Here is a 14,755-nt window from a genome sequence, read left to right as displayed (position 1 = left end):
AGGAAAGAATCTCTTAACCTCTGGAGGAAAAAGAGCAGCGTGCAGGGATGCTTCTGGCAAACGAGCCCTCCGAACAACATCCGGACTGTGTTTACAAATGCTGAGTCGTCCGCCTGGTTACGGGAACATCCTTTTCCCTTGGGGTTGCCTGGCAGAGGCAGGCGCCCGGATCGGAGGATGAGGTTGGTGCCTGCGTGTGCCAGGAGTTCATACCTCCCCAAAGTAGGCACTTCCGCCCTGGTGGCACTGGCCACCGTTCTTTGAAAGCCCAGGGGAAAGCCTGGCACCAGGCTGGGGCGCATGGACTGCTGGACTGAGGAACGGGGACATTCTCAGGGTACAGGGAAGGGTTGGAGAGAAGGTGGGGCATGCAAGGAAAGGAACTGCTCGTCTCCAGAAGAAACGTGCTGTCTCTCCTCAGGGCATGGAAACCAGGGGATTCATTCAAACACGTTTATGTGGTTTCTTGGTGGGAGTCTTTACCAATCACGTGACCACCCAGATACTACAGTGCTTGGCATGAAGCAATAAACAGTCCAGGCAACAGAAAAACCCTTACGTCTCCTCTTCCAGCCTCAGGAAGAGCTGCACCGTGTTGAAGCTAATTCCATTTCTCCTCAGTCCTCTTCGGAAATTTACCGTTACCCTCATTTCTCTTAACAGACAAAAATCAAGCTGACGTCTAATTCACCAGCTACTCTAACCGCCTTGACGTCAACGGATTCATAGGGAACTTTAGAGGCATTAAAAAAAAAAATCCAAACCCAAGTGACTCCATAACCTTGGCCAACTAGTTATAGATGTTGAGGGGCCCAGGAAGGCAGGATGGAGGTTGTTTGGATAACTGAAAGCAAGAATAGTCGAAAGTGATCATGGGTACTGGGGCTGGCCAAAAGAGTTCTTTCGGGTTTTCTGTACTCTGTTACAGAATACATTAGTTTTGACCTCCTCGTAGACCAAGTATTTCCCCAATGCCAATCGAAAAAAGAATGAGTAGGCTCCCCACCTCCACCCCCAATTCCTGGTACTATCAAGAGTAAACTAGCAGAGACTGCTCAACATAGATCCAAACCAGAATAACATGATTATCTACAACTAGAGAAGCAAGCCGTAAAAAATAACAGAGATAATTATTGATATTCCTCTTCCTTGAGTGCATTCTCTAAGAATCTGACCATGACCTCTGATGTCTGCCTTGCGGTTTCTACTAAAGCAGGCGTGGCCTTTCCTCATCTCCTGGGGGTGGGGTGGTGGGTGGAGGAGCTGATGAGAGATGGTAAGCCTCGAGGTGGAAACCCAGCATAATGGTATGACTTAGCTTTATTGCAGGGAGCAGTGTGCCTTTGAATAAACTCATTCGCCAAGTGTATTAAGGGAGGGCTCCAATAAGGAGGCATTCTATATAGACTCAGAAGCAAAGAATAGCTCACTTGCCAAATTCGTGATCTGTCTACACGGAGATTTTCAGGGATCAGGTTTGCTTGGAGTGAACTGTGGAACCACAAATATATACACAGAGAGAGGGACAGAGAGGCAGAGGTCGAGAAAGAGAAAACCATTTTGTCATCTTAGAACATCTTAGGAAAGGCAATACCTGCAGTGTGGTGGGTACCACACAGGTTAGGCTGTCTTCCCTCTGGGAGGCAGGCTGCTGCGGACTACACTTTTGGTAATCTTGCCCATAAAATGCCGACTGGACACTTATCGTGGAATGCCGAGGACACTGCAGATTCAAATGGTCCCCGTCACAGGCATAGGCGGTGTGGTTTTGCAGGAGTTTGGTTAGGTAACCTGGAAAATATTCAGCTGGGTTACAAGGGGGTATAGGAGTTCACCACTCCTTCATGGATTTCGGAGCGGGAGGACCTCAGCTCCCCCGGGGCGGGGGCTGGGCAGTGAGGAAGGTGTGAGGTGTGGGCGGGGCTTCCTGTGTTATGGGCGGGGCTTCCCCGCTGTGGGCGGGGCTTCCTCCCCTGCTCCGCGGGACTGGACATTAGACAGAGCTGGGGGCCGAGAGGGAGCCAATGCCGGCTTTTCGGTCTGGGCTGGAGCCCTTGGTCTGGGCTGGCCCGTGGCAAGGCTCCAAGAGCATGTTTCCTCCAGGAAGCACTGAAGGGCTGGCCAGGAGGCAAGAAGTCCTGAAGCATCTCTATAATGTAGGAAGAAATGGCGAGTGGGTGTCCCTGGGGCATGTAAATGCCTGTCCTGGGGGAGACTTGGCTTCTCAGATCTCCCATTAGCTGGGCCAGGCCTTCCTGGAGCGAAGGGCTCCCCGTTTTATTTTAGGAAATCAGTCCTGGGCCTGCCTGAGCTCTGGAGAAGAAAGCAAAGCAGGCATCCTGCCTAGGGTAAGAGACTTCCCTGAAGGGAGGGGAGAGGGGATGGTGGGGCTTGGTTATGGGTCCAGTAGTGTCTCCCCCTAAATTGACCTTCACCAGGAACCTCAGAATGTGACCTTATTTGGACACAGGGTCATGGCAGATGTAATTAGTGAAGCTGAGATCAGGAGTGAGAAGGTCCCTGAATCCTATATGACTGGTGTCCGGATGAGAAGAGAAGAGACATAGGGTGTCAGTCATGTAAAGACTACAGTGATGTCTCTGCAAGCCAAGAACCTCCAGGGTGGGCAGGAGCCAATGGGAGCTAGAAGACAGTAGGCAAGATTTTTTTTTTTTAATTAAAAATTATATATATATATATACATATATATATATATATATATATTTTTTTGCTTTGCTGCACAGTCTGTGGGATCTTAGTTCCCTGACCAGGAATCGAACCTGTATCACCTGCAATGGAAGCTCAGAGTCTTAACCCCTGGACCACCAGGGAAGTCCCAGAAAAGATTCTTCCTGAGAAACTTTGAAGACAGCACGACCCTGCTGACACCTGATCTAGACTTCTGGCTTCCAGAACTATGAGAGAATGTATTTCTGCTGTTTCCAGTCATCTGAGTTCACAGTCATTTGTTACAGCAGCCCCAGGAGATTCATACCGGCTCCCTGTTGCTGCACCTCCAGCCGGACTGACTGAGTCGAGAAGGCCTTGGGCTCGGAGGAGCTGTGGATGGCCTGGCAGGCACAGCGGCCTGGATGTTTTCTCAGAAAGGAGGAAGGAAGGTTCATCTGAGATGCAGATTCCTTTCCTCCTTCTCACACCTCATGAGGTCAATCGCAAGGCAGCTGGGAGGGAAGCCAGGGACTTTCTGGGGAGGTGTGTGGGAGACGGTTTGGCAGCATCGGCCTTCGAGGGGAGGAGGGGGTGTGGAGGAAGGCAGCCTCCAAGCGCCCCAGTCCCCATAGGGATGGGCCGTGCGCGAGCTATTCCTGCTTGGGTTTCAAAATCCTCTCTAACCGTAATGCTTGACAAAAGGCGCCCAGTCCAGCTCCCTGGGCTCCCCTGACAGTCACAGAGAAGGGACTGAGATGCTCTGCCCTAGATGGGCCTCACCTGCCAAAGCACACCTGCCCAATGTGAAAGCGAAGACTGGGCACCCTCACCAGCACTCTTCATCCAGACTTTAGGTGTCTGGCTATAATTCCTTTTTTCCTTCCCACCCATGACCACCATCATAAGATCGGCCAAGGAATCAGCCACCCCGAATTAACTTCGCTTAGAGAAGCAAAGTCTAGCTTTGAGCAGCAAAACTGCCATTTAAGCAGCAGGCCTGTGAGTCAGGGCTTCCCAGGTGACATTAGTGGTAAAGAACTCACTTGCCAATGCAGTAGATGTAAGAGATGTGGGTTTGACCCCTGGGTTGGGAAGATCCTCTGGAGGAGGGCATGCAAATCCACTCCGGTATCTTTGCTTGGAGAATCCCATGAACAGAGGAGCCTGGAAGGCTGCGGTCCATAGGATCGCAAAGAGTTTGGACATGACTGAAGTGATTTAGCATGCACGCACACATTGTGAGTCAGGACCCTGCTTGTTGGGGCACTGAGAAGGACCAGGCAGAGATCGCTTGGTGGTCCTGGGGCCCCAGGTAAAGGTCATCCTGTTCGATGAACAGGTGGGCCCTGATGAAGCCATGATTTATGCAAGATTCTTTGTGGGGTCTTAGGATCCAGGGAACTCAGGGTGGCTCTGAGGCTGCCCCCAGACCGGTACCCCCCCGAAGCTTCCCAGGTTGGTACTCTCATCCTTGAGTCTCTTTGGCTTTGTCAATAAAATGTTCTTGTCCATCATACCCTGTCCTTCGTGGGGATGCTCAGCTGGCTGAAATCTTAAATCAATTCTGGGAGCATGACCCCAGCTTAGTGTTTATGGTTTGTTCGAAAGGCCATATGTTACTTTGGCTAAATGAAGGTGATGTTAAGGTCCTGGGGCAGATGGAGCCACAAGACCAAAGGGGCCTGATTCCCACATTGATGAAGTGAATTGCTCACATGAATTTTCATGTGAGTAAGAAAGAAACTTCTGCTGTGTTCAGACTATCACCTTTCATCACCCAATTTGTCATGTGTTAATAGTTTGCCTTCAGGAAACAAACTTGATCCCCGTGGGACTGTTTGCATCAAAATACAGCCGCATGCAGAGCAACGACCAGAGCCTCCCTGCTACCATCTTCATATCCTGAGAGTGATGTTCTGGAGACAGAAGCTTGATGCATAGAATTGATTAACTGGAGGTCTTTCCGGCCCTTGTGCACTTTGAGAAGAGAGGGGAGCCTCCTTCCCGATACATCAGTTCTGACACTCTACAAGTTCAGCAGTAAAACTTGCTCTAGACTCGGTCCAATTCCTTCTTCGGAAACCTAGGCCTAGGTCCAGCAATGGAATATTATTCAGTCCTTGGGCTGCAAGGAGATCAAACCAGTCCATCCTAAAGGAAAGCATCCCTGAATATTCACTGGAAGGACTGACACTGAAGCTGAAGCTCCATTACTTTGGCCACCTGATGCGAAGACCAACTCATTGGAAAAGACCCTGGAAAAGATTGAGGGCAGGAGGAGAAGAGGGCAGCAGACAATGAGATGGTTGGATAGCATCGCTGATTCAATGCACATAAGCTTGAGCAAACTCTGGGAGATAGTGGAGGACAGAGGAGTTTGGTGTGCTGCAGTCTACGGGGTCACAAAGAATCAGACATGACTTAGTGACTGAACAACAAGAAAAAATGAAATGAGCTATGAAGCCACAAAAGACATGGAGGAAATAAATGCATATGATTAGGTGAAAGAAGCCAATTTGAAAAGGCTCCATACTGCATGATTCCAGCTATATGTCATTCAGGAAAAGGTGAAACTATGGAGACAGTGAAAATATAGGTGGTTGCCAGAGGTTTGCGGGGGAGAAAGGGATGAAGAGGTGGAACACAGAAGAACTACAGGGCGATGAAACCATCAAAGGAGGCACAGCATCAAGAGAGAACCTTAGTATGAACTATGGGCTCTGGGTGACAATCTAGTGTCACAGCAGTTTCCCTGGTTGTGACAAGTGCACCACTGGTGTGGGGCATGTGGGAGAGTGGGGGAAGCTGTGGGTGAAATTCCTGAGCTTTCTGCTCAATTTCGCTGTGAACCTAAAACTCCTCAGAAAGAAAGTCTATTTAAAAAGGAAAAAAAACCTGGACTTCCCTGGTGGTCCACTGGTTAAGACTCTGCCCTTCCAATGCAGGGAGAACAGGTTTGATCCCTGGTCAGGGAAGTGAGATCCCACATGCCATTCAGTGTGCTCAAAATAATTTTTAAAACTTAAAAATAAGATAATATAAAATAAAACATGTTGTTTGCAGTTTTTAAAAAAAAGAGGAAAAAGTTTAAAAACCACCCAAGCATCCCCAGGATAGCATGACCTTAGGGAAGAGAGGGTTAGGTGACAGGGAGGGGGCATAAGGGGAAGTGCATGTGAGCTGGCAAAGCGCTTTCTTTACTTGAAGGGTGGCTATGCATTTCACTGTGTCTAAGTTCACCTGGCTACGCACTTAGGATCTGTGCAAGTTTTTGTTGGTAGATAAATGTTTGTTTAAAAAACCTTTACCTTCAGCTTCGTGACCAATACTTTATACAAATAAAGAAAGTCTAGGAAAAAGCCCTTAAAACTATCCTATGCCTCTATTTCTAACTCTGCTTGTTGTTTAGTCGCTAAGTTCTGTCCCAGTGCAGAAGGCAAAGGCACCCCACTCCAGTACTCTTGCCTGGAAAATCCCATGGATGGAGGAGCCTGGTAGGCTACAGTCCATGGGGTCGCTAAGAGTCGGACACGACTGAGCGACTTCACTTTCACTTTTCCCTTTCATGCATTGGAGAAGGAAATGGCAACCCACTCCAGTGTTCTTGCCTGGAGAATCCCAGGGACGGCGGACTGGTGGGCTGCCATCTATGGGATCGCACAGAGTCGGACACGACTGAAGCGACTTAGCAGCAGCAGCAGCAGCAGTAGCAGTCTGTCCCACTCTTTGTGACCCCATGGACTGCAGCCTGCCAGGTTCCTCTGTCCATGGAATTTTCCAGGCAAGAATACGGGAGTGGGTTGCCATCTCCTTCTCCAGGGGATCTTCCTGCCCCAGGGATTGAACCCACATCTCCTGCATTGGCAGGTGGATTCTATACCCCTGAGCCACCTGGGAAACCCAACTCTGTGCTTACCATGATGCAAACCTGTAGTCTGTAATTTGAGACTCTGCATGACATTATCGACCTGAAAGGAGAACCCTGAGCTGATGGTCTAACAGTTCTTGTGTCAGAGATTCCCTTACAAACCTTAATAAATGGAAATCTAGGAAACGCTCGTGAGGACCGGCCATCTGCCTGCCCACCTTATGGCCCCCAGAGGTGCTTTCTATGCCCTATTCTGATTGGCTGTGTCAGAAGCTGCTAAGAGATCAAAAGAAGGACAGTTAGAACTACCACTGCTTTCAGCAACATGGAGGTCATGAAGGACCACTTTGAGGGGCATTTGGGATGGTGAGTGGGTAACAGGAGCCTGGTTAGAAAAGGTTGAAAGTGAGCAGAAGTTAAGAAGATGGGGACCTCCCTGGTGGTCCAGTGGTTAAGAATCTGCCCTGCAATGCGGAGGACGTGGGTTCAATCCCTGGTTGGAGAACTAAGATCCTACATGCCACAATGCAACTAAGCCCACGAGCCGCAACTAGAGAATCCATAGGCTGCAACGAAAGATCCTGGGTGCTACAACTAAGACCCCAAGCAGCCAAATGAATAAATAAAAAATAAGCAAATGGCTCACCTGGTAGACAGAAGAATCCCCCACAAATGTCCGCAGGGACCAGTCCCCAGAATCTATAAATATGTTACTTTACATCATAAAAGGGATTTTGCAGTTATGATTAATTTAAAGATCTTGAGATGGCAAGACACCTTGGATGATCTGGGAGACACCAGTATAATTCCAAGATCCTTATCAGACGGAGGCAAGAAGGTCAGCGCCAGAGGAAGGAGGTGTGGCCACAGAACTAGAGGTTGGAACGGAGCAGCTATGAGCCAAAAATGCAGGCGGTATCTAGAAATTGGGAAAGACAAGGAAACAGATGCTGCCCTGAAGCCCCCCAAAAGAACGCAGCTTTGCCAACACCTTGATTTTAGACTTCTGACCTCCAGAACTGTAAGAGAATAAGCCTATGCTGGGTGAACTTGAGCAGCCATGGGAAACTAAGAGTTTGTACAGATGACCCTTATAATGACTTGGTGAAGATGAGGAGAGAAATAAGGCTTAGTCATAAGAACTGATGACCAGGGAGAGATTTTTCAATAATTACGATTGGGCTGAGGTTGGGAGAGAACCTATGTATGTACGTGTGTGTGTATAAATACAAAGGCACAGGAGTCCGAGGTCATATTTAAATTACATTTCTCACTGTGGGTTAGGATCAGACAAATTTGAAAGTGGGTGTTAGCAAGAGAGAGCTTGAAATGATGAACTGTGGGCTCCAAGCTAAATATAGGTAAGGTAGGATTTCACTGGAGGTCCAGTGGTTAAGAATCCATCTACCAATGCAGGGGACATGGGTTCATTCCCTGGTCCGGGAAGATCTCACATGCTGCGGGTCAACTAAGCCCATGAAACCTGAGTATCTACGGCCTGTGTTCTGCAACAAGAGAAGTCACCACAATAGGAAGCTGAGAGTAGTCCCTACTCACCACAACTAGAGAAAAGCCCGCTTGAAACAGTGATGATCCAGTGCAGCCAAAAATAAATCAATAAGTAAAATTTTAAAAATAAACAAATAAATATAGGAAACGAGATGGTCACAGGAGAGGACCAGGGGAACAGAGGTCTGCTGAGATCCACCAACGTCAGAGTGGGGGCACTCATACCAGCAAGCTGGAGGGGGAGGACCTCGTGGCCCAAAGTTGCTTGATCAGACCTCAAGGTGGAGCAGTTCCAAGTGATGGAAATGGCCATGGCAGAGGGTATAAGAAGTCAGTGTAGGAAAGACCATACCAGGAGCTGGGAAGATGTCCTTTGGATCAGATATCTCACAGCATAAAGGTAGGAACTGTGGGGGAGCAAGAGGCCACTGCCAAGGCGGACCTTGAACAAAGGGCAGAGAGCAAATGACCTGCTCCCAATCTAAAGCCCCCTCCAGCGTGCAATCACTTTCCCCAATGAGCACGCCCACTCTTTCCAATGTGTTGGGTTGAGTCAACACATCACTGAGTACCTTACTTCATTCAGGATGGGCCTCCCAGGTGGCCCTAGGGATATAAAGGACCCACCTACCAATGTAGGAGATGCAGGAGACACAGGTTTGATCCTTGAGTTGGGAAGATCCCTTAGAGGAGGAAATGGCAACCCACTCCAGTATTCTAGCCTGGAGAATCCCCATGGACAGAGGAGCCTGGTGGGGCTCATAGGGTCACAAAGAGTCAGACACGACTAAAGCAACTTAGCACGCATGCCATTCAGGATGCACTAATGAAACCTACAGACAGGGTGGCTTATGAACAATGGAATTCATTTCTCACAGTTCTGGGGGCTGGAAGTCCAAGATCAAGAGACCAACATGGTCACGTTCTGGTGAGAGCCCTCTTCCTGGTTCACAGATGGCCTCTTCTCACTGTGGAAGGGCCAGGGGAACTCCATGGGTCTCTTCTGTAAGAGATTCATGGGATTAGTGAATCCCATTCACAAAGGCTGGGACAGATTGAAGGCAAAAGGAGAAAAGGGCGGCAGAGGATGAGATGGTTGGATAGCATCACTGACTCAATGGACATAAACTTTGGCAAACTCTGGGAGACAGTGAGGGACAGGGAGGCCTGGCATGCTGCAGTCCATGTGGTCCTAAAGAGTCGAACACAACTTAGCTACTAAACAACGATTCATGAAGGCTCCGCCCTCATGACTTAAGCTCCACCCTTGGCCCCACCTCTTAATACCATCCCTTTGGTAGTTGCTGCTGCTGCTGCTGCTAAGTCGCTTCAGTCGTGTCCAGACTCTATGCGACCCCATAGATGGCAGCCCACCAGGCTCCGCCGTCCCTGGGATTCTTCAGGCAAGAATACTGGAGTGGGTTGCCATTTTCTTCTCCAGTGCATGAAAGGGAAAAGTGAAAGTGAAGTCGCTCAATCGTGTCCGACTCTTAGCGACCCCATGGACTGTAGCCTACCAGGCTCCTCTGTCCATGGGATTTTCCAGACAAGAGTACTGGAGTGGGATTTCAATATGTTAGGATGGGGGTAGGGGCAGCGGGGTGGGGAATACACACACATTCAGACTGTGGCACTTAGCTTCCCCCATACCTTGGTTTCTTGGCTGGGATCCTTTTGAAAAAATTAATATAACAATCTAATTTTATTTTATTTGCTTTGTTTCTTATTTTTTTGCCCCTCCACATAGCATGTGGGATCTTAGTTTTCTGACCAGGGATCAAATCCGTGCCCCCTGAATTAGGAGCACAGCGTTTTTAACCACTGGACTGCCAGGGAAGTCCCCAGATGGGATCTTTTTTAAAGATGCAGCTTTTGTTAACAGTTCTCTCTGGATCAAATGACCCATCACATTGGGTCAGTCAAAAATGCTTTATGTGTTAATACCCTCAGCCAGTGTTTTCACTGTCTGATTGCCTATTTGCGGGCAAATATTTACTACTCTGAAAGAAGGCAAAAGTGCACACTCTGTTAAGAAATCGCTCCTCGGAGTCCGGAATGGCCTGGAAATGCTCCATTGATCCTTGTTTAAACTGGGGGAGAGGGAGCGGAAGGTGTTGGCTCTCTTCCCTGGTGAACCCTCCACTGTGTATCAGCAGAAACCCCTACAGCCTCAGCCACGGCTCGCACCTTCCACAAAGGCACATACAGAGAGGCTTCAGTGGGGCAAATCTTAGAGGAGTTTAGATAAAGGCTTTGATGTTTTCCTGTTTGTAAAGGTGGTGAGAGGTTCATGGGAAAGGACCCCTAAGAGGAACAGAAGCTGTTCTCCATGTTCAGAAAGACCTAGGGAAGACATTCTTGGAATCATCATGCCCAGTGCATTTCCAAGGAAAAACCCCATTTATACACAAATAATCCAGGGACCCCTGAAGGACCAAAGAATCAGGGAGCTGGGGCGGGAGCGGATCGGGGAGGCAAAGTGTTCTATGGAAGGAGCAGGTGTTATGCTGGGGGGAAAGAAGGGTCTATCCAAATTAAGGCTTCCCAGGTGGTGCAGTGGTGAAGAACCCACCTGCCAAGGCAGGAGATGCAGGAGACGTAGGTTCGATCCCTGGTCAGGAAGGTCTCCTGGAGAAGGAAATGGCAACCCACTCCAGTATTCCTGCCTGGGAAATACCATGGACAGAGGAGCCTGGAGGGCTATATTCCACAGGATTGCAAGAGTCAGACACAATTGAGTGAGCACGCAACCAAAATTAATCTTGGAACATACGCGTTAAACCAAGGCAAACTGTTCTTGCCCTTCAGGACTTCAAATCACAGAGATCCCTCTGTGCGCTGGGATGTGAGGAGGGACACATAGGTGGCATCTCACCCACATATTTGACCAGTTCCCCCTCCACACACCTTCTTTTTTTTTGCATGAAGCATCTGAGGGTTACTGATAAGCACATCATTCTGAAGGGAACATCCATTGTGTCTGTAAAACATGGTCAGAGCTAAGAGGTGGATCTAACTTAGATAATTTCAGAAGGCATTTCAGAATCCCATACAGCTGGAAAGTCCTCATCCTGAAGCAGGGGGATGGACAGGGAGGAAGTGGAAGGAGCACAGAGGATTAAAAGCCCCAAGGCCAGGGTTCACCCTGGGATTAAGGTGTGTAACTGTGACCATCACCTCTCAGAATTGGTAGGCATAGTACCTTCCATCACCCATAAACCACTGCCTGACACTAAGGTATTGCTATCATAAAGTAAATCTTTTTTTCTTAAGATTTGTGTGTGAGTGTGTGTGTGTAGACCATTTTTAAATTCTTTATTAAACTTGTTACAATATTGTCTCTGTTTTATATTTTGGTTCTTTGGCCCCAAGACATATGGGATCTCAGGAATGCAACCAGGGACTGAAACCACATCCCCTGCAGCAGGAGGCAAAGTCTTCACCACTGGACCACCAGGGGAGTGAGTCCCTACCATAAGGTAAATCTTGAAGAATACGGATTTACTCAGAGCTCTCACTGATGCAATGCAAACCACAAGCCTAGCCAGCCCTCTTTGCTCTGAGTCCCAGTGGTTAGATGGTCAACTCAAAAACAAGCACACAGCCCCAGTAGCAACCGTCATGCAACGTCCAGAAATGTCAGAAACATCACTTGCTGAGCTTGAAGGGAAAAGAAAATTTTCCTCACTTCTTTCCTTCCCCTCTTTCCCTCCTGTTCTTTCTTTTTCTACTTCTTTTAAATAAATATGGTTTAAGAAGCCACTAATATTTACTGGCTCAGTGGTAAAGAATCCTTTTGCCAATGCAGGAGATTCGGGTCCAACCCTGGTTCGGGCAGATCCCCTGGAAGAGGAAATGGCAACCCACTCCAGGATTCTTGCCTGGGAAATCCCATGGACAGAGGAGCCTGGCGGGCTCCAGTCCATGGGTTCGCAAAGATTCAAACACGACTTAGCGACTGAGAGCACGCACGGTATTTAGAAGATATCAAACACACTTCAGATTCTTCCTCGTTTTTTACCCCTGAAGCCAGAAGCCCTCCACTAAAGTCCAAGTTTCCCAAGGGCTGAGGTTGCCTGAGTCAGTCCAAGCTCAGGATGTAAAAACATCCCTCCCTGGCTGCACATCCACGTACTCAAGTCCCCTAACCACCGGGGGCCAATTTCACAACCTTACTTCTGGGAAGAGAATGGAATTCAATTGTATTGTCCTTGCTCCTCCCACCCCTCATTTTCTTAAAATAAAGCAGCACCCTCCAGTCCCTTAATGCTTTAGATAAGAGACTACACCCTTTTATTCACAAATATTCAAAGGTGTTTCTACACGTTTGAAGTTTTTTTCCAGAAGAGGGTTTTTTTTCTTTTGTGTTGGTGAGGGTGTTTAGAGAATTGGCTGGAGCACGAGGTGGGGACGGCCCACACGGCTTTAGAGCAATGAGTCAGTGAGTCTGAGGACACAGCAAAGGCCCCAGTGGATAAAGGGCTCATGGCTGGGCACCGCACCCCCAACAGCATTAAGATCAAAAGGCGAATTTAGACTTTTAAGTCTCTTCTTCAGTCCCAGGTTTGGCACAAAAAAGTTGACTCCGGAGTTTAATTAGGAAAACTAGAGAGATCAGACGGTCTCCTAGATGTTTGAGAGGGAATCACAAAAGACAGGGACGATGGAGGTAGCTATGCCGCTCTTAAGTGATGTACTCAGATCCTGGTCCCAAAAGAAAACAGCGGAGCACAGAGGTGAAGTGAGCCGGGCAGAGACAATACAGTTCTTCCCGAGCACTGGGGAGAAGCAGTTTTCCAGATCTCCTGACGATATAGCGAGCCAGTGGAAAGTTCTGGCTAATAGCAAGAGGGCAGAAATGATGCTGGTGACTAGACGGTGGGGTGCTTGAGACTCCTCATGTGACCCTCTATGCCCTCTGTCTCGTCTTCTGTCACATGTGGAAGACAAAGCAGACAAGGACAGGGACCTCCCTGGTGGCCCAGTGGTTAAGAATCCACTTTCCAATGCAGAGGACACAAGTATGATTCTTGGTTAGGGAACTAAGATCCCACATGCTGCGGAGCAACTAAGTCTGTGTGCCACAACCAACGCGCTTTCCAGATGCAACGAGTGATCCCGCATGATGCAAGGAAGATCCTGAGTGCCACAACTAAGATCCAGCGCAGACAAATAAATAAACAAATGTTTTTTAAAAAAAATTTTTAAAAAGAAAGAGATAAGGACAAACTCTGAAGATCCAGAAGATGGGAAAAGCCCAAGACAGAAGGAGCTGGGTGCCTGAATGACAACATGGAGCACAGCCTCCCCGATTGTCCAGTCCCACTAGACCACGGCATGAGCAGGAAAGAGGGCTTTATCCTCACTATCCCAGTGAGATTGGGCAGTGGTGTTGTGGGTTTCAGCAGCTAACCTACCTTGACTAGTGCTCTGGCATTCTGTCACCCGGGACTTGTGTTAAGTAGGAAGCTGCTAAGTCTTTGAGGAGTATACCAAAACTTTTAGTGTTTTAATGTTTATCTCACTGATTTGTGATGGTGCTGTTGACAACATTCCACATGACTTTCAATCCTCATTCAGGGGAATCATTGAGCTAAGGGCTTCCCTGGTGGCTCAGACAGGAAAGAATCTGCCTGCAGTGCGGGAGACCTGGGTTCAATCCCTGGGTCGGGAAATCCCCTGGAGAGGGGAATGGCAACCCACTCCAGTGTTCCTGCCTGGAGAATTCTATGGACAGAGAAGACTTCGGGCTACAGTCCATGAGGTTGCAAAGAGTCAGACACGATTGAGCGGATAACACTTTCTTTGAGTTAAGACCTTGTTATCGTTGAAGTGAGTTAAAGGATAAAACACACTGTGTGCTGTACTTAGTTGCTCAGTCGTGTCTGACTCTTTGCAGCCCCAGGCACAGCAGCTCACCAGGCTCCTCTGTCCATGGGATTCTCCAGGCAAGAATACTGGAGCGGGTTGCCATTTCCTCCTCCAGGGGATCTTCCCCGCCTAGGGATCGAATCTGCATCTCTTGGATTGGCAGGCAGATTCTTTACTGCTGTGCCACCTGGGAAGCCCCTGAATTAAATTACTAAGGAGATAAAAAGAATTAGAGGTCTCATTGACTAGCCTACTAATCACTACTCTTCACAGTGCCACTGACTTTTTGAAACTTGAAAAAAAAAAAACTTCCAGCGAAAGTGTGAAGCAGAGACTTAGTGAGCTTTCATGGAATACTCATGCTGCTCATTAAGCAGGCAAGTTTCCAGGTGCTGGTGAGTACGGGAAGCAGATGGGATTGTGGGCAGAGTGGTGCAGTGGCCCCAGAGAGTGCTGGCCCTGGATAAAAGTGCCAAAGCACAGATGTGGAGGCCACAGGCTGGGAGGTAGGGAATTCGGGCTTTGAGACCCCTCAGGTCCGGTGCTTTTCAGGCGTGTTAAACCTAACTCCTTCAGATCTGTTTTTCATCTGTAATACAGTGATGGACAGGGAAGCCTGGCCTGCAGTCCATGGGGTCGCAAAGAGTTGGACACGACTGAGGGACTGAACTGAATTGATACCTACTTTATAGGCTTCCCAGGTGGTGCTAGTGGTAAAGAACCCATCTGTCAGTGCAGGTTAGACTTAAAAGGGTTCGATCCCTGGGTTGGGAAGATCTCCTGGAGGAGGGCATGGCAACCTGCTCCAGTATTCTTGCCTGGAGGATCCCATGGACA

General features: G+C 48.5%; 1 protein-coding gene across 4 annotated transcripts in view; it reads right to left on the bottom strand.

The window, feature by feature from the left end:
* EVA1C (eva-1 homolog C) overlaps window positions 1-14,755 on the bottom strand; it is a 95,093-nt gene that overhangs the window by 45,774 nt on the left and 34,564 nt on the right. For 2 of the 4 annotated variants that reach the window (XM_081558369.1, XM_081558377.1), the window contains exon 2: window positions 1,595-1,791. The exons of the other annotated variants lie outside the window; for them this stretch is intronic. In XM_081558369.1, coding sequence (XP_081414495.1) covers window positions 1,595-1,791 — 197 coding nt within the window. The remainder of the gene's footprint in view (window positions 1-1,594; window positions 1,792-14,755) is intronic. 4 annotated transcript variants of the gene reach the window in all.

The sequence above is a fragment of the Giraffa tippelskirchi genome, chromosome 2 (genome assembly GCF_054371585.1).
Source record: "Giraffa tippelskirchi isolate mGirTip1 chromosome 2, T2T-mGirTip1v1.2.pri, whole genome shotgun sequence".
NCBI classification, from domain to species: domain Eukaryota; kingdom Metazoa; phylum Chordata; class Mammalia; order Artiodactyla; family Giraffidae; genus Giraffa; species Giraffa tippelskirchi.
This window is presented reverse-complemented; position numbering and strand designations above follow the sequence as displayed.